The 22,718-nt window shown below is 41.5% G+C and overlaps 1 protein-coding gene across 1 annotated transcript in view; it reads left to right on the plus strand.

Annotated features, from left to right (window-relative positions):
* Positions 1 to 22,718, plus strand: part of DNAH12 (dynein axonemal heavy chain 12) — a 65,073-nt gene that overhangs the window by 30,407 nt on the left and 11,948 nt on the right. The window contains exons 34-65 of the mRNA XM_069966996.1: positions 981 to 1,169; positions 1,831 to 1,950; positions 2,623 to 2,811; positions 3,408 to 3,559; positions 5,281 to 5,419; positions 6,260 to 6,426; positions 6,522 to 6,777; positions 7,848 to 8,147; positions 8,291 to 8,469; positions 9,463 to 9,655; positions 9,855 to 10,016; positions 10,156 to 10,350; positions 10,434 to 10,567; positions 10,820 to 10,982; positions 11,905 to 11,985; positions 13,153 to 13,329; positions 13,420 to 13,551; positions 13,645 to 13,734; positions 13,823 to 13,963; positions 14,055 to 14,296; positions 15,163 to 15,310; positions 15,925 to 16,070; positions 16,190 to 16,404; positions 17,221 to 17,413; positions 17,752 to 17,944; positions 18,835 to 19,007; positions 19,084 to 19,224; positions 19,315 to 19,473; positions 19,731 to 19,875; positions 20,730 to 20,880; positions 21,345 to 21,601; positions 22,334 to 22,474. Coding sequence (XP_069823097.1) covers positions 981 to 1,169; positions 1,831 to 1,950; positions 2,623 to 2,811; positions 3,408 to 3,559; positions 5,281 to 5,419; positions 6,260 to 6,426; positions 6,522 to 6,777; positions 7,848 to 8,147; positions 8,291 to 8,469; positions 9,463 to 9,655; positions 9,855 to 10,016; positions 10,156 to 10,350; positions 10,434 to 10,567; positions 10,820 to 10,982; positions 11,905 to 11,985; positions 13,153 to 13,329; positions 13,420 to 13,551; positions 13,645 to 13,734; positions 13,823 to 13,963; positions 14,055 to 14,296; positions 15,163 to 15,310; positions 15,925 to 16,070; positions 16,190 to 16,404; positions 17,221 to 17,413; positions 17,752 to 17,944; positions 18,835 to 19,007; positions 19,084 to 19,224; positions 19,315 to 19,473; positions 19,731 to 19,875; positions 20,730 to 20,880; positions 21,345 to 21,601; positions 22,334 to 22,474 — 5,463 coding nt within the window. The remainder of the gene's footprint in view (positions 1 to 980; positions 1,170 to 1,830; positions 1,951 to 2,622; positions 2,812 to 3,407; positions 3,560 to 5,280; positions 5,420 to 6,259; positions 6,427 to 6,521; positions 6,778 to 7,847; positions 8,148 to 8,290; positions 8,470 to 9,462; positions 9,656 to 9,854; positions 10,017 to 10,155; positions 10,351 to 10,433; positions 10,568 to 10,819; positions 10,983 to 11,904; positions 11,986 to 13,152; positions 13,330 to 13,419; positions 13,552 to 13,644; positions 13,735 to 13,822; positions 13,964 to 14,054; positions 14,297 to 15,162; positions 15,311 to 15,924; positions 16,071 to 16,189; positions 16,405 to 17,220; positions 17,414 to 17,751; positions 17,945 to 18,834; positions 19,008 to 19,083; positions 19,225 to 19,314; positions 19,474 to 19,730; positions 19,876 to 20,729; positions 20,881 to 21,344; positions 21,602 to 22,333; positions 22,475 to 22,718) is intronic.

Genomic DNA, 22,718 nt, shown 5'->3' on the forward strand with positions numbered 1-22,718 from the left:
ACCTAACTTAAAGAAGTATTTCGCACAAACGTGACTTTTCTTATGTTGCTTCCCATGGTGAGACTTACAATTCATTCTATTATTCTATTATTATTATCTATTCAGTCTCATTCCCCCAGTTCTGTTGCTTTCTGCTGAAGACACAAAAAAGTGTGTGTGAGCTTTTTTCTCTGTTTCCCTCTCATCCCCCTTGCCTTCTGAGATGGCTGATGTAAACAAGTCCCTGGCTGGCTGTATCTACAACTTTGCAGCTTCTTTGTGATGCTGGGAGCGTTAATCTGAGGTCAGGTTGCTGATGAACAGATTTTTTTTTTTAAAGTATGGAAGGAATTGTAACTCTACCCATGGGCAGCAATATATGAAAAGTTATGTTCGAGTGGAATACCTCTTTAAGGACTAAGCCTGAAACTTTGTATTTCTTTATGTAACTATACCAGGAAACCTGCTGAATCTGCCTACATACTTTGCATCTTTTTAACCGTACCATACTCATTTTAGAACTTACTGTGATTAATCCTCCCAGTATTACAAAGTTGCCACAAAGTTGCAGATAGGGACTTGTTTACATGAGCATCTCAGAAGGAAGGGGTAAGGAGGGGGAGATGGAGAGAACAGCTCACACACAGTTTTTTGTGTCTGTGGACTGAAGGAAGGAACCTGGATAAATAATTACAAGCATGTAATGAATTGTTAGTCTCACCATGGACAGCAACATATGAAAAGTTATGTTTGAGTGGAATACCCCTTTGAATCACTATGTAAAGAGGCTGTAGCACCACAGACAATGTTCTTCACATGCGGTCTGTTGCAGCTGATTATTGAAGGTTCAACCCCCTGACACAAGTGGTGACAGCTGCCCCTGCATAGTGAAAAAAACTACTTAAAAACTACTTTATAGTGTCTGCTTTTTCCTCGTTTGATTCAGTAAATAGGCACGCTTCCTATTTTATCCTTCTGAGCACATTTCCCCATTTTTCTAGCCTGCCACTGTAAGCCGTTGCGGAATGATTTATCTGGAACCCCAACAACTGGGCTGGGCTCCGCTAGTGAAGTCTTGGCTCAGCACTCTTCCCGATGCACTAAAGACTAAAGAACACCTTACTCTTCTAGAGGAACTCTTCAAGTGGCTTATCCAACCTTCACTCAGATTCCTCAGGAAACAGTGCAAGGTGAGCCACACAGGTTTCCATTGCTGATCTCCATAGATGTATTGCATGATGTTGTAAAGCTTCCAGTGCATTTCACAAGGGACATTCCTTCATCACGTATGTTAAATAAATGGTTTACTATTCAAACATGATGAAGCAGATCTGTATTTATTTTATTTAGTAAGCTTTTATTTAAAAGCAGATCTGTAGGGACTTAAAGGGTTATCTATATAGGCTATCAATAGCAGAACGGTCTGGGCCTGACTCTGGGAAACACCACTGATGACAAAAGAAGCCATGGTGCATTCCCTTTATTGTTTGCCAGATTTTTGCCTTGACTGTAACTGGGCCTGGCATACACATCATTGCAACTTCCTTCTATTCAAGTGAATGACCTGGCCTAGCCTGACCTGCCTGGTCCAGCCATCATAGTACAAAGCTGCGCCTGATAAAAAAAAAAATGAAGGGCTCTGTTTTATGTTTTATGCTTTAAAAACACATGAGGCCTTATGGCCTTCTTTTTCCTTTTCTCAATGTGATTGCAAAAGATTGTTAACCTTGAAATTTCAAATAAAATATAAGTCATAAAAAAAAATTAAGTGCATGCAGTGCTTGCCATCTGAACTAATTTATAGTAAGATTTATCTGATAGAACTCTATAACACAATGTCTTCCCTTACAGGAGCTAGTAGCAACCAACAATGGTAATGTGGTAGTATCACTTACAAGATTATTGGAAATGCTGCTTTTTGACGTGGTAAGAGAAGATCCAACTAACAAGAGCATTCGTATCTGGATCATGGTGAGTGTCCACGAGTGGGTCACCTAGTAGCTGAATCCAGTTTCAGCCGCTTCCAATAGTATGGCATTGGTGGTATTCCACCTTACATGTAGCCATCCAGTGCTCTAAACAGTTAAGCAAAAATGAAGCCCCTATGTCCTTAGTTCCATCTCAGCCTTTCCCTTAGGAGAGCACTTGCCCTAAGAACCGCAACCTCCTATCATTAGGTTTATAGATTGTGATAGAAACCATAAGAAACCTATGTCAATGTCATCCAGAGTAAACATTAAAAATATGCTTCCATGCCCACAGTACTACAGGTCAGTAGAGATGAGCGAACCTGGAGCATTCTCGAGTCCATCCGAACACGAATTTTCGGCATTTGATTAGCGGTGGCTGCTGAAGTTGGATAAAGCCCTAAGGCTATGTGAAAAACATGGATATAGTCATTGGCTGTATTCATGTTTTCCAGACAACCTTAGAGCTTTATCCAAGTTCAGCAGGGGCCACTAATCAAATGCCAAATGTTCAGATTCGGATGGACTTGAACCCGAACCCGGTTCGCTCATCTCTACAGGTCAGCTATGCTAAACATTGTATGATTGCTCTGCCTGGGGCCTGAGCCATGGCCGTTTATGTTGCTAAAGACTTTGCATATAGATTTGTATCTTATATTCTTATTTTTCCCACCAGGCCTGCTTTGCCTTCTCTCTGGTTTGGTCCATTGGTGGTTGCTGTGACACTGACAGCCGAGTCAAGTTTGATGCCTTTTTAAAAGAAATTGTGTCTGGAAAAAATGAACAGAACCCTTTACCAGCATCCATAGGGAAATGGGAATGTCCATTTGATGAAAAAGGCTTGGTCTATGACTATATGTATGAGGTAAAGTTTTTTCCTAGAAATACCAATGAGCTACAATTCATACTGGAAGCTGAATAATTTTGATCATTGAGTCATTGTTCTGGGCCTGAAAGTTTTAAACTACATACACCTGAGGTTTAGCTGTGTGAAATCAGCCGCAGATAACTACCCAATAAATTTGTAGCAAACCCGCTCCTAAATTTGCAGTAAATCTGGGGGTGCTACACTCCATGAGTCAGGTGTGGAGCACCTGGCCCACAAAGTGTAAGGAGTTAAAGGGAATCTGTCATTAGGTTTATGCCACCTTAAATGAGGGCAGCATAAACTAGTAATATAAATGCTTAACAGATTAGTGTATTACTTATATCATTATTCTTAGCCATTCTCCTAATATGCAGGAGAATTGGATTCTTGCCACACCCCTCCCCTGCCCTCCAGCTGCTGATGGACAGTTGACTGCCTATAGATAGCATGTATAGATAACTGCTAATCAGCAGCTGGTGGGCGGAGTTTTCTTCTTCTCATGAATAACCAGGACTACTGGGCTCACACTCATGATGGAGAGGACTTGAATATTAAACCTCAGTTGCTTTTTAACTATGATTTATTCTTTCAAGCTTAAAGGCAGGGGACGCTGGGTTCACTGGAATGAATTTATCAAAGGCACAACCACATGGGACAAAAACACCAAAATCCAAGATATCATTGTACCAACTATGGATACTGTCAGATACACCTTCCTCATGGATATGTGTATCAAATACACCAAGTAAGTAGCTTTTTATGGGTACAAATGCTAAAAGATGAACTGACCCTTGTGTTATAGGAAATAGTATTAGTATTTGGTTGCTCTTACACAGTGCAGCATCAGGAACACATGCAGTGCAGCCAATTCAATACATGCCTCAACTCATCCAAGACTTTACAAACCAAGAGGAATAAAAAGTATAGAGAGCATCTGTTCTTTATATTATCTAATTCACATTGGAATTTGACTTGAAAACTGCATTACAAAACCTGACCAAAACTGCACCATGTAAGAGCATAAAAGCCCTCTTACTTCTTAAGGTTATGTTCACACAATGTAAGCTACATAATAATCACGGCCGTTGTTGCCGATTTGCAACAACGGCAGTGATTACTACCTAGTTTACGTAGTGCTTCATTCAATGGAATCCCGGCTGGAGTGTAAACACATAGGGGGACATTTATTAAAGGGGTACTCCAGCGGGGGGGCACTTTTTCGCTGGGACCGGGGCGGCGCTCCGGGGCCCGGCCGCTTCCGGGTGCCTCGGGCCCGCGTCAGACACCCGAAAGCGGACGTCTTTTGCCTCAGCCACCTCCTCCCCGGTCCCAGCAAAAAAGTGCCCCCTCGCTGGAGTACCCCTTTAAGTCCGGCGTTTTTTTACGCCGGGCTTACAAATGTCCCCGCAGCTCCGGAGCTCAGAGGATTTATGTAGAGGCACATTGAAAATTTTGAAACCTACGCCAGCTCAGAGCTCTGTCAGTGCTCACAATGGAGCGTGCAGCTTCGGACGCATGCTCCATTGGGAGCAGTGGGGAATTCAGTGTAATTCAGATGCATCAGAATTCAGCGGCACTAAAGACCTTACGGCCAGTACTGCAGTATGGGCCAGGATGATCTTCTCAGACACCGGCCGTTCCGTTACCAGGTCACGGAGCGCCCAGGGTCTTACAAAATGTGTGCATAGCCTAAAGAGGAAGTTTCAGGAGGTTAGACAAATCTAACCTGTTGCTCACGGGGCACCAAGGAGGGCGGGATGACTCTTACCTTCCTCCTTGATGCTGTTTCTGTGCTGTTAGCAGTGTAATCTTCTGTCTGGAGCACTGTCTAACCTGTGCATGATGGGAGTGTGCATGATGGGAGTGTGGATGATGGGAGGGAGCATTGTGTGGACCCATCATGCACACAATGCTCACTCCCATCATCCACACTCCCATCATGCACATCATGCACACTCCCATCATCCACATCATGCACACTCCCATCATCCACACCAATCACTTCAATCACACACATTCACAGACAAACATAGACATATACTCACGTCTTGAGTGACCTCCGGGAGGATCGGCAGCGGCCTGGAGGAATTGCGCATGCGCGGGGAGCAGGCTGTCTTCATCGGGACTTCTTCCTTGTGCTGGCGCATACATAGAGCCCACTATGCAGTTATGAATATGCATAGCGGGCGGGAGGGGAGGGGGTGGGCTAGGCGTGACGCGGCGGTGCTCAGGGTCGGAGGGAACGCCCTAAATGCTTTAAAGCATTTATTTGCATAAGAGCAATGAGTGATTTTCTAAATAATGCGGGGGGAGCAGAGGCATGTCATTAGCATCGATGTACTTCTTAGGGACACAGTTACTGTGGCATATCAGCAGGTTCTCTGGGAAGAATCTGCTGATAGTTCCCCTTCAAATAGCAAAATGATATTATGCTTACTTTCCTAATATTACTTTGCTTTTTCTCAGACCGCTCTTATTTGTGGGACCAACCGGCACAGGTAAATCTGTTTATGTCAAAGACAAACTTATGAACAATCTGGACAAAGACAAATTCTTTCCATTCTTCATCAACTTTTCCGCTCGGACCAGTGCCAATCAGACTCAGGTTGGTCTTCTTTCACTACATTACTTAGATTTGTTATGTTGTTCTACATAGCCATTGGCAAACCATAGTTACCATGTTGAAGGGTTTATCTTATAAAGACAGCCCCTTTCATATGCCAATCAGCTGATTGCAGGACAGGCTTTCACCACAGAAGAGATTGCCTTAATGAGATGACCGGTCACATATTATGGGCAAAATGTATCTTAAAGGGGTATTCCACTTTTGATATGTTGCTGCCCATGGTGAGACGTACAATTCATTCCATACGTTTTATTAACTATTCAGTCTCCTTCCCCCAGTTCTCAGCTGCTGCTTTCTGCTGAAAACATAAAAGTCTGTGTGTAAGCTTTTCTCTCTGTCTCCCCCTCCAGACAGATGATGTAAACAAGTCCCTGGCAGGCTGTATCTGTAACTTTGTAGCTTCTTTGTAACGCTGGGATGGTTATTCAGAGGTCAAGTTGCGGATGAACCCACTGTAATTAACCCTCCCAGCATTACAAAATTTCTACAATGTTGCAGATAAGGCCAGTCAGAGACTTGTTTACATCAGTCGTCTCAGAAGGATGAGACAGAGAAAAAAGCTCACACACAGAGTTTTGTGTTTTCAGCAGAAAGCAGCAGCTCAGAACTGGGGGAAGGAGATTGAATAGATAATAACAAGTATGGAAGGAATTGTTACTCTCCCTATGGGCAGCAATATATGAAAAGTCATGTTTGAGTGGAATACCCCTTTAAGGACTAAGCCTGAAACTTTGTATTTCTTTGTGTAAATGTACTAGGAATCCTGTTGAATCTGCCTACATAGTTTGCATCTTATTAACCCTACCATTCCTATTTTAGAATATTGTCATGGACAGACTGGATAAGAGACGCAAAGGTGTGTACGGCCCTCAGATGGGGAAAAAATGTGTCATATTTGTGGATGACATGAACATGCCAGCATTAGAAAAATATGGTGCACAGCCTCCTATAGAGCTCTTGCGGCAGTTCTTCGACCATGGGAATTGGTAATTACAAAATTGTTAGCAGCAAATTATTTTTATTTGTATATTTTGTATATTTTTTCCCACTTTATACTAAAACACTTGTTCACTACCTTAAGGTATGACTTGAAGGACACCTCCAAAATCTCACTGGTGGATGTACAGCTGGTTGCAGCAATGGGTCCCCCTGGCGGTGGAAGGAATGCAGTTACCCCACGATTCTTACGTCACTTTAATATCTGCACTATAAATGCCTTCAGTGATGAGACTATGGTCCGCATCTTCTCCGCTGTAGTGGCTTTCTATCTACGAAACAATGATTTTTCACCCGAATTCTTTACTGTTGGGAACCAAATAGTCAGTGGCACTATGGAGGTGAGAAAAAAATGTGCTAATATCCTGGATTTGTTACTAACAACATACAACAGCACACTTAGTCCAGACAGACCTATAGACACTCCGCATGGCACTGTGTGATGGGTCCTTAGGGCACCATATCCTCATATAATATTGCTTCTAGGGGTGATTGTCTGCAGATTCTATACTAATATGTGGGATAACAGCACTGTACTCCTCTGTATGAGATTGGAGGTACATGCTGTATTACACATCTGCAAAACACCACTCTGTAATGTGACAATGTGGATGAGGCCTTAGGTTGAGCGCTCAAAACTGCTGACAATTCTATCCATAGAACGGGGAAAGGGGTTAAAGGGATATTTTGGGCTAAAATAATCCTTAGGTGAGGCCATGAATTGCTAATCAACAGTATGCAGGAGCTGCTCGGTATTGAAGCTGTGTGTGTCGTTCATTGTGTAGTGGTGATTCTGGGTTACTGCAGCTCAAATAAAAAGAGTAGGTCCACAGCACCAAGTAAAAAAAAAATTGTGAACACAGAATAAAAGCACCCGCCGACGCATTTTGAGGCAATGCCTTTTAATCATGCCATGATTTAGAGGCGTGGCCTTGAAACACATCGGCATGTGTTTTTACTATTTTTTAAGGTGTACGAAATACACCTACCCTTTTTTTGGACTACTACTAGCAGGATACGGCCTGGAGATATTGTCCAATGTGCTCCTTGCGTGGGGAACCTGCTAACACATAGGAGTTTTGCATATGGTGAGCTGACATACAGTGATTTCTATTTACTGCAGCTCAGATCCTATTCCTTTTTGTTTGCTTTGAGGATAAGCTGAAAAGATGAAGATGTTCCCGGTGCAATGTTACATTCTGCCATACTGTATAATGCAATTTCATGGCTGTGGCCCTTATAATGTCACTTTAAAGAGTTAAATCCTCACTGCCGAGACCCCTCTTTTCAGCTGATTGGCTGCAGTGACTGGAGTCCGACCCCACAATCAGATATTGATGACCTATCTAATGTTAGGAGAATCTTAATATTTTTATGTTACTTTACTTACATTTATGTATCTAAATTCTAGGTTTACAAGAAAGCCATGGAGAACCTATTACCCACCCCTGCTAAATCCCATTATACATTTAATCTGCGGGATTTCTCACGAGTGGTGCAGGGATGCTTACTTATCAAGAAAGAGTCTATGGAAAATAAACGCGTCATGGTGCGACTGTTCGTTCATGAAGTCTTGCGAGTGTTTTATGACCGATTAGTCGACGACAAGGACAGATCCTGGCTCTACCAGTTATTAAAAGATGTGGTGAAAGATCATTTCAAAGAAAGTTTTGAATCTGTGTTTGAGAACTTAAAACAAGGAAGCGAGCCTGTGAGTACTGCGATACTAACCCAGAAATACAAGTCTAGTGTATTAGATGTGCACACTCATCATCATTAGAATACTATAGCTAACATTTCTTTATAAACTGTTGAATTCAAGTATTGTAATGTGAAGGTATTCTTGTCCTGCAGCTCTCCGAGGAAGACATTAGAAATTTGCTTTTCGGTGATTACATGAATCCTGACCTTGAAGGAGATGAACGTCTGTATGCTGAGATACCAAGTGTACAGCAGTTCAATGATGTTGTGGAGAGATGTCTGGAGGAATACAACCAGACCCACAAAACCCGCATGAACCTTGTTATATTCAGGTATGCTGTTACTCCTAATACTTATCTTACTAGCTACATCTGACTTGGATGTTACAAGATAACAAGTCAATTTAATTTGGACCCTGAAGTCTGGGTGAAACAGATAAGGTCTGAGCTGAATTCATACTCTGGATACCTACAGTACACGAGTGGGTTCAGGTGTCAGATAGCTGCTTCTGTATCCGGGCCACCCTGTACATGGTCACAACAGAGTTGACTAGGTGACTGTTTAAAGTGATAGGGTGGGTTCAGTCTGAGGAATTCTCGCGGAAAATGTCCGCGGAATTCCGTCCGCTGTCCACCCGCAAGGGCACGCGCTTTTCCACCTTCTCCATAGACACCATTCTATGGGCCGGTGTATTCCGCGATCCGCTGAAAGAAGTGACATGACACTTCTTTCAGCGTTTAGCGGAATACGCCGCCCCATAGAATGGTGTCTATGGGGTCGGCGGAAAGGCACCCAGATGTGTGGGCGGACAGCTGACGGAATTCCGCGGGCATTTTCCACGAGAATTCCTTAGTCTGAACCCACCCATACTGTCACTCCCATTCTGTATGAGGACTTCTCTACACAGCTGTAATGCCTACATTCTGCAATTTTCATACCTTACTTTATAATAGAATTCATGGTGCTTGGTCCAGTGAAAATGCTTTTTATTGTTGGTGGATTGTGCCACCTGGGCACACCACACCAATTCACTCCACCCACATGGGCGCTGTAGGCCCCGGCCCTCAGTGACATCATCTGTGTCTTAGCAGGGATAGCAGGGTTAGCATGTTACGTGATGTATCAGGCCTGATAGTTATATCCACCTGCTGTCATGATACATTTTGGGCACCCATAGGAAACTCACTCTAGAACACCAGATGGGCTTGTCCTACCCATAAACCCAACACCACATATCCAACCACTATTCACAATTATTATTATTTAGTTAAATCACCTTTTTTATAATATGCCTTTCTCTACTTGTCTGCATTTTTCAATTACAGATATGTTTTGGAGCATTTATCTCGGATTTGCCGGATCTTGAAGCAACCTGGGGGTAATGCCTTGTTGGTTGGAGTTGGAGGGAGTGGACGTCAGTCATTGACCCGTTTGGCTACATCTATGGCAAAAATGAATATCTTTCAACCAGAAATCTCAAAAAGCTATGGTATGAATGAGTGGAGGGAAGATCTCAAGGTAAGTCTTCTGCTCTGCAGCTTGTTGAAATGTATGGGCATACTTTATGGTATAGAACTTAGAATCAAGGCATATAGGTATCGTAGGCTGTATTCAAATGTAGTGTATACAGTTTCTGTGTCAGTATAAGAATATAACCAGAACAATTGATAATGGTGGCAGGAAGCAGGATATTAATTTACAGTATTCTCTATTCCAGAGCTTACTGAAGAACGCAGGAGTGAAGGGACAGAAGACAGTTTTTCTCATCACAGACACACAGATCAAACAGGAGGCCTTTCTGGAGGATGTGGACAGTCTGCTCAACACTGGGGAGGTTCCTAATCTTTTTGCTGTAGATGAAAAGCAGGAAATAATGGAGGTAAAGTGAATGAATGTCACAAGTTGTGCTCATTAGCAAGCATATCTAGAGATTTGACATGTCAAAACCTACAATTACTTTTCAAGTTCATATGCTCATGATGTCCCTCCTCTATTTTGGATTATTACCATCATTACAGGGAGTTCGTCCTGCCGCCCAAGCTGGGAATAAAAACGTCGAGCTCAGCCCATTGGCTCTCTTTGCCTTCTTTGTAAACCGCTGTAAGGAAAACCTTCACATCGTGGTGGCTTTCAGCCCAATTGGTGATGCGTTTCGCAACCGACTACGGCAGTTTCCATCACTTATCAACTGCTGTACCATTGACTGGTTCCAGGTATGTTCGGAGACCTCACATAGACAATCAGCGGTTCAGTATCCTTATCAATTCTGACTATTGTACATGTTCTTGTCTTATAGCCATGGCCAGAGGATGCCCTTGAGAGGGTGGCGATAAAGTTTTTGGAAACCCTTGAACTCACAAGCACTGAGCAACAGGAAGTGGTTCCCATCTGTAAATACTTCCACACATCTGCAATCGCGTTGTCAGAGAAGTAATTCTATTTATTTTTCATAGACCATTTTATTTTTGAGGACAGTGGCTCAGGCTGTCGCCTTCTTACACTGTCTGGTCTCAGACTAAACATTTGTGCCAGGATTTTACTAAGATATTACTGAGGCCACACCCCTTTTCTGGCACACCAAAAAACTACATAAAAAGTTTATAAAACTCATAACAAAATTTGCAATAGTAAATCAGAGCCACGTTGCAATATTACATTGTATTTATGTTTTACCACATTCAGGTTTGTAAGAGAGCTGGGAAGACACAATTATGTTACTCCAACTTCTTACCTAGAGCTTATAGCAGCTTTCCGCCAACTGTTATCCCAGAAGCGAGACACAGTGATGAAAGCGAAAAAGAGATATACTAATGGGTTGGATAAGTTGGCATTCGCTGAATCTCAGGTTAGTAATAGGATGGTGTCAAATGATGAAAAATGCAGCTGCAGTTTGTGGTGCAGTTATCTGTGCCAAAGCCAGAAGAGGAGCTAGCAAAGAGGAGAAGTGCAAGTTTTCCCTTTATGCTGCCTAGTACTCTCCAATACTCTCCCAACTTTGACATGTTGATTTCAATTGTTACAAATTTATTAAGAGTTGCACACCTCCTAATAACTTTGTTGCTGTGTAGCTGTCCATGCACCATGGACTGAAATCTACACTTAATATGACCGCCATAGATTTCACACCACTTCCCAGGCCCTCTTCCTCCAGAGCCCTTTTCACACATTTCTATATAAATACACTTTTACAACTTCTGGATGCCAGTTTCTGGTGTCAAAAATATAGCAAATTCTCACCACGCTTGAAACCACCCTAAGGAGAACGAATCAAACCTGCTGGTAGACCCTTATAGCGGCCAGGAAGCTGAGGAGGAAGGTATGTGTTACCTTCCTCCTCTGCGCCTGTCACGTGCTGTTAGTCAGGGTAAATGGGGCCCTCACGCTTTATTGATTATCATTAGAAGGAGCAGGCCGATTACACGGCAGTGCTCCTAACAGAGTGAAGATTACTCCGACTAACAGTGAGGGACCAGCGCTGAGGAGGAAGGTAACACACATACCTTACTCCTGAGCGTCCTGGGTGCTATAGGTGTCTATCAGCAGTTTAGATTAGTCACCTTTAAATCTATTTCAGAGTATGGTTCAAAAAACTGAATGAAAAACTGCCTCATAAAGCCGTGTGAAATCGCCCTTATTGTGATTTACAATGTAGCTCATAGACACACAATAAAACTCCCTATCTTCCCCAATCCCCATATATCTAGAAAATGTCCTCCACTACCTTCTATATTCTCCGAATCATTTATTCATCATTATGTGTTCTTTAGGTTGGAGAAATGAAGAAAGAACTGGTCGACCTACAGCCCAAACTGGAAGAGGCCAAAGTTGAAAATGCAAATATGATGAAGGTAATTGTGATATTAAACAGATCATCAAAGTGACCTGCAGTAAGGCAGATTGTTGGACTTGAAGTGATACTGTCACCCCCCCTTACCCCCCTTACTCTTGCTTCATTTCATTGGTGGACAGTGTCAAAGCTTCACTGCAGTTGGGCCCCATCTTCCTGCTGGGGAGAAGGCTAAACTGCCATGAAGCTCCGCCTAGGTGACACTGTCCACCATTGACATTAAACAGTTTTAGAGCAGAAAGAAAACACAGACATGTTTTATACAGTTATATATCAAATGTGCAGCAAGTAAGCTTGTTGATGGTGCGGAGAACCACAATTAGATTAAGAGGGGTGACAATATCTTTTTTAAATGAACCACTGACCAGTTACCTGTTTCCAGTGTTACAGTATTTTGCTGTAATTTGAACTTGATCCCCAAAGTTGTTTGTATACACTGCTACAGCTGTGTAGGTGCTGTATGCCCTTAGCTGGTAAGGTGTCCATACACATAACAGCAAAGCTGGCTTATTCTGCTGATGCCAGCAGGGCCAGATGACTGACCCACAAAGTTATATAGGAATATATGTGGTGAAGGCACCACTTTAGTGTAAAGTACATAAGGGCCTTTGGAGCCAATGTGGCGACTGATAAAATGTAGATAGTTCACACTTTTATGAGCTGGAGACATTTCTTCACATTGCTATTTTTGAGCTATGTTAATGGCATGAATAATCGAACATAGAAAACAGAGACATCAATGCTTTTAAATAGAAAAAAGCTAATGGACAGAAGGAATCCCATCTTTTAATGTTTTTATTTTTGTGCAGAATAGAAGATTCCTTTTTTCTATATGGCTGACACACATGTACAGGGTTTTAGAAGTGTGCAACCTCTGTGTACAGGGCGTGCTGCTATAGCTAATAGAAGGGCTACCCACACCCCCATAAATAATCTAAGGGTCCTTTTAAGTCTAACATGGGGCTGTGCAAGGACCCAAACGAGTGCCCCGACTAGAAAGAATACACCTGCTGGACATACAGCAGCTGATAAGTACTGGAAGACTTGAAATTTTTAAATAGAAGTAAATTACAAACTTCTGGCACTTTCTGGCACCGGTTTATGTGAAAGGAGTTCTTTTTCTGGAGTACCCCTTTAAGTATCCTTACTACTTGTCTTAACCTTACAGATTATAGAAAAAGAGTCAGCACAGGTGGAAGCAAAAAGTAAAGTGGTCCGAGCAGATGAAGAAGTGGCCACCCAAAAGGCAACGGAGGCCCAAGCTCTAAAAAATGAATGTGAAAGTGAACTGGCAGAAGCCATCCCTGCCCTGGAGGCTGCCATGTCTGCCTTGGACACTCTGAAAGTAAGATCTATAAAGATGAGACGTTACCTGTTTATCATATTAGCTGTTATATATGTTACACATATATGTTATCTGTGTACACTGTATTAGCCTTCAGATGTAACCATCGTAAAAACGATGAAGAATCCCCCTTCGGGTGTGAAGCTTGTCATGGCCGCGGTTTGTGTCATGAAAGAAGTCAAACCAGAGAAGATAAATGATCCGGCAGGAACTGGACAGAAGGTAATTGCTGAAGTATATATATATATATATATACACTGATTAATGATATCATTTTATATGATTATTATGTAACCATGTAATTCTATGTTATAGATATTTGATTACTGGGGACCTAGTAAAAAAGTGCTGGGAGACATGAACTTTCTCAAAGACCTGCGGGAATACGACAAGGACAATATTCCGGTAAATTAAAAAAACTCGATAAAAGGATGATGCCAGCTGGTTTTGTCCTTTCCATAAAGCCTAGTTCCTATTGGTTTCCTGAATGCAGGTGTCAGTGATGCAGAAGATCCGCAGTGAATACATCACCAATCCTGACTTTGATCCAGCCAAAGTAGTGAAAGCATCTTCTGCAGCAGAAGGATTATGCCGATGGATTCTCGCTATGGAAGTCTATGACAGAGTGGCAAAGGTATTGGGATCTGTCATGACTGATCCATTGACAAATTCGATAGGGCTTCTTAATGTTTGATTCAATCCTCTTATCATCTGTAATTTTGTAGGTTGTTGCACCCAAGAAGGCCCGTCTGGCTGAGGCCCAGCAGTCATTGGCTGAAACAATGTCCGTACTGAACCAAAAAAGGGCAGAGCTGAAAGAAGTGGAAGATCGGTTAGCTTCTCTTCAGGAGACATTCCGAGAAAAAACCGAGGAGAAAGCTCGGCTCGAGTTCCAAGTTGATTTGTGCGCTAAGAAACTGGAACGAGCTGAGAAGCTAATAGGAGGACTTGGTGGGGAAAAACACAGGTTGGTTTTGTAATCTTCACTTTTTACTTGAAAAATTAGGATTTATCCAATATGGGGGAGAAGAGTATAAAGCAGTAGCATTTCTGGTGCTTTCATGTAATCGTGGTCTATCAGAAAGGCTTTGGGGGACTAAATCTACTTCATTAGAAAAAAGTCTTTAGACAGCACTACTGTGTCTGTGGGTGGTGCACGAAAAAAGTTCCAGCAATACTGTGAAAGTTCAATCTCGGCACTCACCATAAATGCTTCATAATTTTATTGCCGAAGATTTCATATTCATCACAAGTACAACAGGACATTTTGGCGTTAGCCTTTTTCAGCTGAAAATGATGAATATGAAATCTTCTGCAATAAAATTATGAAGCATTTATGGTGAGTGTCGAGATTGAACTTTCACAGTAAATCTTCTTCATTCACCAAGTCTAAATCCACATGGTCTTCTACAATACCAGTTTGAAAGAGCCTATTTTTTGAAGCCACTGCCAGGGGTGTCTACTAGAGATGAGCGAACCGGGTTCGGGTTCGAGTCGATCCGAACCCGAACATTCGGTATTTGATTAGCTGGGGCTGCAAAACTTGGATAAAGCTCTAAGGTTGTCTGGAATACATGGATACAGCCAATGACTATATCCATGTTTTCCACATAGCCTTAGGGCTTTATCCAAGTTCAGCAGCAACCGCTAATCAAATGCCGAAAGTTCGGGCTCGGATCGACTCGAGCATGCTTGAGGTTCGCTCATCTCTATTGTCTACCTATAGACATTAGAAATCTAGACATCGCTAATCTCCCAAAGGACCAGTTTAATTAGAATAAACCTTTAAAATTATAAAGTGTTTCCTTCTTTTTTTATTGTATTGATTCTTAGATGGTCCAATGCTGCGGATTCACTTCAGAACATGTATGATAATTTGACTGGAGACGTCCTGGTGTCTGCTGGTGTCATTGCCTATCTAGGAGCTTTCACTGCTGGCTTTCGGCAAGAATGTACAAGAGAATGGAGCAAACTGTGCAAGGTAAAAACCCTATGGGGGGTCTGTTAAAGTCTGGGCCAAAAGTTGCAAAATGTTGTGCAAACTTGGTCTGCGCAAAACTATGCAACTTTTGGCCAATCTGCGATTTGCTTCACATATGGATGGGGCTTGCTAAATTTACAGGCATACATTGTGGTAGAAATGTACACGAGTCCTAAGGCTGGGTTCACACTACGTTTTTGCAATCCGTTTTTTTCATCCTTTTTGTGCAAAAAACGGATGAAAAACGGATTGCAAAAAACGGATGCATTTGTGTGCATTCGTATTGATCCGTTTTAGTACATCAACAAGCCCATGATAACAGTCATCGTAACCGTCTTATTTTGAAGAGGGTGATTAATATAGCTGGTGTTTGTGAGGCAATAATTAACCATAATTAGCAATATTACATTTTATAATGTCACCATAACTAGTGAATGGAGCTGAGCTGCAGTACCAGATAAAGTCCACGGTCAAGAGCAGCGCTGTTGAGAAAGACAAGTGGATTGTTCTAACAGTTTATTTTACAAAACTTTTAAAAAAAGCGGGTTGACTGAGATTAAAATACTACTTAAAGGGTAATTGTTTATAATATTTTTCTGTATTTTTCATTTCAGAGTAAAATGATTCCCTGCTCTGATGACTTTTCATTGAGTAAGACTCTTGGTGACCCAATAAAAATAAGAGCCTGGAATATAGCCGGGTTACCGACGGACAGCTTCTCAGTAGATAATGGTGTCATTGTCAGCAACTCAAGACGTTGGTAAGTATTGGGTCACAAACATTTGTTATTTTCCCTTGGTTTTAGTTCATTGTAATGATTTTAGCCCTATTCTAGACTTGTGCCAACCAAGTTAATGCCTCTTTGTCTGTGTTCTGCAGGCCTTTAATGATAGACCCCCAGGGCCAAGCCAACAAGTGGATTAAGAACTCAGAGAGGGAAAACCAACTGAGTGTCATCAAATTAACAGATTCAGACTATATGCGGACCTTGGAGAACTGCATACAGTTTGGGACACCAATCTTATTAGAAAACGTGGGAGAAGATTTGGATCCATCGTTGGAACCTTTACTGTTGAAGCAAACATTTAAACAAGGCATGTGCGACTAATTCTTCAGGAATAAAAATAGGCTCTTCTAATGTTAGTGGTCACATGACCATGTCCATATGCCCTTACAATACGTTTACATAGGGTTGTGTTTTTGTAGGACAACCCCTTTCATCTCATTTAGAAAATTTAGCAGTCTGTTGACTTCTGCTTTGTATGTTTTTTTTTATATGCTTTAGTTGTAATCTTTTACCTTTTTGTCTTTATTCTTGCCTTCTCGGAACAGATGAAGGTAAACCACCTCTGATCAATGAATGTTTAGTTTTGATCGGTGATTGGTGTATATGGGGGTTGGTAGGGAAACATAAAGAATGCACGCAAGACTCTAGTATGTACATATATGTATTACTGAGACTGCAGCTTTCCAACTCCCGATTTCTCATATAGCAGCTCAGTAGAAATGTCATAGCCAGGAGTGAAAAAGATGGGGGATCTTGGTGGCGCGAATCCCTCTGGGCTGGACCTGGTGAATGGATTGCATACAATTGTAGGGGAAAACAATGGGCACAGACTGATAATTTTCAAATAACGTAGTATTGTAGATACAGTACTACGTGTTTTGAAGGCTCACTGCCTTTTTCATCAGGCATATGACTTTTGGCTGTTTACCATAAAAGTTTTGTTCATCATTTGTGAATGAGATATAATTATTTTTAAGATTACCGTAAACTAAAATCTAAGTGAAATGAGAAACATTTAGGGTATTTTTCGCTAGCGTTTCAGGTTAGGCTTCTTGTTTTCTACTGATAACAAGTATAATTAATAACGTGCCCATTGTTTAATGCCATGATTTTGTCCCCACAGGAGGCATGGACTGCATTAGACTTGGAGAAACAGTCATTGAATATTCAAGTGACTTCAGATTTTATATCACAACAAAACTCAGAAATCCACATTACCTACCTGAGCTAGCAACAAAAGTGTCCCTGCTTAATTTTATGATCACACCCGAGGGTCTGGAGGATCAGTTACTTGGCATTGTTGTAGCAAAAGAAAGGTTGGTGGTTCATGTTGCTGTCTTTTTTTAAGTATGTCTCTCTTCTTTTGGTAGCTACATTGTCTGCACTATGGTTGTTATACTGCTGCCCTGGTCTAAATGTGTTTCCCAATGTTCTTGTGCCAAGAACCCCATAATAAAAAATGTAATCAATGCACCTCCCCCACTATCAGCATACAGTCTGCTGTAACTATTACAAGCCCAGCCTGTGCAGGGAGTATGTACTCTGAGAACACTGTGACCAGCAGCTTTATTATGTGTGTGGCTATTACTCAGCCAGTATAGTTTTTTACTTTATATGTGAAAGAATATAACATTATCATTTTCCTCATGCATAGACCAGAGCTGGAGGAAGAGAGGAATGCCTTAATTTTACAATCAGCAGCCAATAAAAAACAGCTGAAGGAGATTGAAGACAAGATATTAGAGACCTTGCAGTCCTCAGAAGGGAACATCTTGGAAGATGAAAGCGCCATTCAGATCCTAGATTCAGCTAAGATCATGAGCAATGAGATCACTAAAAAACAGCAGGTAAGCAAAAGGCTATTCACATAATATAAAGTTTAGGTGTATGAACTCTTATGTAAGGTTTCCGCTTTTCAGAACCTATTCTCTTGGCACCTATATTTCTGCTTTAAAAGTTTTGTTGCAAGTTTGTTGCAAGTTACAAGTCTGCAGTATAAAGATGTTTGCTGTGTGATAAGTTTGGTGCATCTTGCATATTAGACACTTTGGGGGACATTTATTAAGAATGGCAAACTCGTACACCGGTCTTAAATTAGGCCCGCCCCTAATTACCCACAGGATTCACTAAGAGGCACACTCCTCTTAGTGAATCTGGCAGGACCTGCACTTGGCGCAGGAATTGTGCAAAAATTTACACCTGCTCCAGAGCAGGTGTACATTTTTGCTTGGTTTGCACCTTTTTTCAGTTGTAAAAATTGATAGAGGAGGCACGGGATGAGGCTTTCCCTGTGCACCCATCGGGCAAGGGGGCACTGTCTCCATCTGGAGAAAAAAAGGTTTAGTCTCCGGAGGTGACAAGTCTTCTTTACCTTGAAAAACTGTTGAACAGTCTACCCCAGGATCTGGTCACAGCAAAAATAGTGGAGGGCTTCACTACAGGAGAGACAAGTTCTTACAACAAAATAACATAAATGCATACGTATAGAACCTACCCATCATCCATCCCCCTTCCCATCATCCATCCTCTCCTTAGTTGAACTTGATGGACATGTGTCTTTTTTTCAACCATACTATGTATCTATGTAGAAAAGTAGCACATATAGCTTAGTAAATCTTATGCAGTGTATCGTATTTAGTTGGAGTTCCCCTTTACATTGGGCCAAGAGCCTCTGGCATAGCTGTATTGCTGGGTTTTGATCCACTGTGAGGTAACTAACCAACTTCTGTTTCTGTAGATTGCAGAGAAAACTGAATTGAAAATAGCAGAATCTAGAGAAGGATACAGGCCCATCGCCAAACATTCATCGGTACTGTTCTTCAGTATTGCAGACCTTACCAACATCGACCCAATGTACCAGTATGCACTCAACTGGTTTGTCAATCTCTATATCAACTCTATTCAGGACAGGTGAGGACTGCTCTAACCTTACACTGGGCTACTATATATTTCTTAGTATATATAATGATGTTCCTGTCTTTTTCAGCAACAAATCAAAAATTTTAGAAAAACGTCTACGTTACCTGAATGATCACTTCACCTACAATTTATACTCCAATGTGTGCCGCTCACTCTTCGAGAAGGACAAGCTTCTGTTCTCCTTCTTGCTCTGCTGCAACCTCCTTATGTAAGTCTACACCTGGGCTCTAGCAGATGCCATAGACTACAGACTTATACATGTTTGCCAGCTTTTCCTATATACACATTCTAATTTCAGGGCGAAGAAGGAGATAGAACAGCAAGAATTTATGTTCTTACTTACTGGCGGTGTCGGCCTACAAAATAACATTGCAAACCCGGCTCCAAGCTGGCTTCCAGATAAAAGTTGGGATGAGATTTGCCGTGCAAGCGATTTGCCTGTTTTTAAAGGACTGAGGTAAAGATTGAGATAAAATACATCATAAAGAACATGTCGGCTTTACGTATCCTGTGGAATTCAGCTGTGACAAATCCCTCTGTGATAACAGATTAAAAAAGTTCTCTTTATGAGACAATTCCTTTAACAACTTGCCAGAAGAAGACAACTCAACCACTTGCACACTTTACATAAACTGATGTTCTGTATTTGGTGTTGTTATCTAGTAAGCAATATATTGGATTTGATCAAATCTCTATATATTCTTGTATATGCAGAGAACATTTCATTGAAAATCCCAACGAATGGCATCGGTTGTATGACAGCAGAGAACCTCACAATGTTCCCTTACCTAACCCATTCAATGAGAAATTGAATGAGCTTCAGAAGATGATTATTCTCAGGTGCCTTAGACCAGACAAGGTAAGGAATGTGTAATGTCTAGGTCACCAATTCAAGTCCCCTTTCAAGCATCCGTTAATTCTGTCCATAGATGCAGGTCTGCGGCTATGGGCAAAATGCGAATCTGTTTATTTCTATGGCCCCATACACACATCCGTATATGTTTACAGATGTGTTTTGGGACCAGGATCTAAACACCAAAAAATACTGGCGAGTTATTATAAGGCACAGTGTAGGATCCCCTATCTTGAATGCAGAGGAATGTGCTGACCTTTCACACAGCTGCAGATACACACCTGTAGTCTGTTGCTACTGGTGGGATAGCAGATGTGTAAAGGGGGCCTTAGAGTTTTTTTTATTTTGTTTCACTGTGCGGTACTTATAACTTCTTGGCAGCACGCTTGTTGTCTTAGAGTTATTTTTTAGCACACACGGGGGGCAGCAGAAAGAACTGTGTCAGACTGGGAAGAGTTCCCCACTTTCTGCAGGACATACAGCAGCTGATATAGACTGGAGATTTTTAAATAGACGTAATTTACAAATCTATATAACTTTCTGACTTCAGATGATTTAAAAACTTTTTTTTTTAATTTTCCTAAATACCCCTTTAATAATTCAGTTTATTATTATTTACTTATTAACCTCACCCACAAAGCTCTCTACAGTGTTTCACAATTGTTTCCAGCGGATCCAGCTTTAGAAACCCCCAAACTGTAAGCTTGTGTTTGCAGGTTTCTAAAGTTGGAACAACAGGATTAGCTGATTGCGGAGCTGACATCGGTCATTACAGGGATTCTTGTGATGAAATCCCTTTAACAAAAAAATATATAATAAAGATATCTTATATACTAATGTATATCCCTTGTGACTATTAGATGAGCCCGGCTGTGACTAACTACGTGACAGACAAACTCGGGAAGAAATTTGTTGAGCCTCCTCCATTTGATCTGTCAAAAAGCTATTTGGATTCAAATTCTACAATTCCTCTAATCTTTGTCCTGTCTCCTGGAGCTGATCCTATGGCAAGTAAGTATGAAAACATGATTCTCAACATTTATTTTGTATCTTTACAATCATTGGTAAGACCCAAGACTAAAAGCCTAATGATAGCCCTAATATGATGTTAATATGCCAGAAACTCTCCAGCCCTGTGACATCATACAGAACACTGCCCGGTCATTAGTGTATATTGCAGAACCCAATGTACAGTGTACACCAGGGTTGTCAAACTCAGGCCCCCCTGCTGTTGCAAAACTACAATTCCCATCATGCCTGGACAGCCAAATCTTTAGCTTCCAGGCATGATGGAAATTGTAGTTTTGAAACAGCTGGAGAGGCTGACTTAGGCACCTGTGGTGTACATGGACCACATGTTCTTTCTGGGAAAAATATAAGTATATTTTACCCTGAAAATATAATATTATATATATATGAATACATTATCTATCTGTTCCTTAAAAAATTTGATATTTATATACATTCCCTTTTAGGTTTGCTAAAATTTGCCAACGACAAAAATATGGGAGGAGGGGACAAGTTCCAGGCCATCTCTTTGGGTCAGGGACAGGGCCCTGTAGCTGCAAAAATGATAAAAGAGGCAGCAGAAAGTGGGACATGGGTTTGTCTGCAGAACTGTCACTTGGCTGTATCCTGGATGCCAACATTGGAGAAGATTTGCGAGGAGTTCACCAATGACAACTGCCACCCAAACTTCAGGCTATGGTTAACTAGCTATCCTTCACCCAAGGTAGATAGCTCTTATTTGTAATTACCTGTGTGTGTAATATAGGTCTATATATTGTTACACAAGGGGCCTCGACTGACTATAGACTATCAGTTTCTATCAGTTACTAACCTGTTTGACATAAAGTTTACTAATATGTAAGAGTTTAAAGGGAAACGATCAGAAGGTTAGAAGAATCCAACCTCCTGATATCTCCCTTTAGTGCACGGGGTGTTGAGGATGAAGGTAGTCCCCCATCCAGTGCACTAAAAGACCACAGAAATAGCGCCAAGGATGAAGGTAAAAAACTTGCCTTCAACTTCAGCGTCCTTGCCTTCACCTTCAGCCTTCACCTTCAACGTATATTTTTAAATGGATGACAGCCATCTCTCCTTAACCCCCTATACATAAGCATGCCCAGCACTGAGCGTGCATCTGGAGCTGGTTTATTTTACAGAGAACCAAAGGATTGGTTATGTTGAAGTCCAACTTCCTTATTTTTTTTTCCCTGACATCTTCTGTTGGAGGGAGAGTTTGGAGGTCACCATAAGCATTAGTTGGACAAATTTGATTGGACAACTTTAATATAATGTATATGGCCAGCTATAGTTGGCCATATACATGGCTATTAAATTTGTTGTGCACTGTATTGATTACCTAACATTGTCTTTGTAAATTTTCCTAGAGCTTAAGGTGTCCATACATGTCAGGTCTAATGCATGCTTAGTCTTGATAATATTTCTTCTGTGTCCACAGTTTCCAGTGACCATTCTCCAGAATGGTGTAAAGATGACAAATGAACCTCCAACAGGGCTGAGACTAAATCTGCTGCAGTCCTATGTCACTGACCCAATCTCTGACCCAGAGTTCTTCAATGGATGCCCTGGAAAAGAGCAGGTAGGAGTTATATTTATTTCCTTCAAAGTGTCACTGTCATCATAGAAAACCTTTGACATGTCATAGAGACATGTCAAAAGTTTTGATTGTTTAGGGTCTGAGTGTTTAGACCCATACCGATTGGGAGAACAAGTCGGGAGAAGACCGTGCTGTAGTGCTCTGCTCCCCGCTCTGTGTCATCATAATCGGTCGGGCTCCATAGACTTACATTATAAGCCTGACTGATCATGTGACAGAGAGCCGG

This window comes from Dendropsophus ebraccatus, chromosome 4 (assembly GCF_027789765.1).
Source record: "Dendropsophus ebraccatus isolate aDenEbr1 chromosome 4, aDenEbr1.pat, whole genome shotgun sequence".
NCBI classification, from domain to species: domain Eukaryota; kingdom Metazoa; phylum Chordata; class Amphibia; order Anura; family Hylidae; genus Dendropsophus; species Dendropsophus ebraccatus.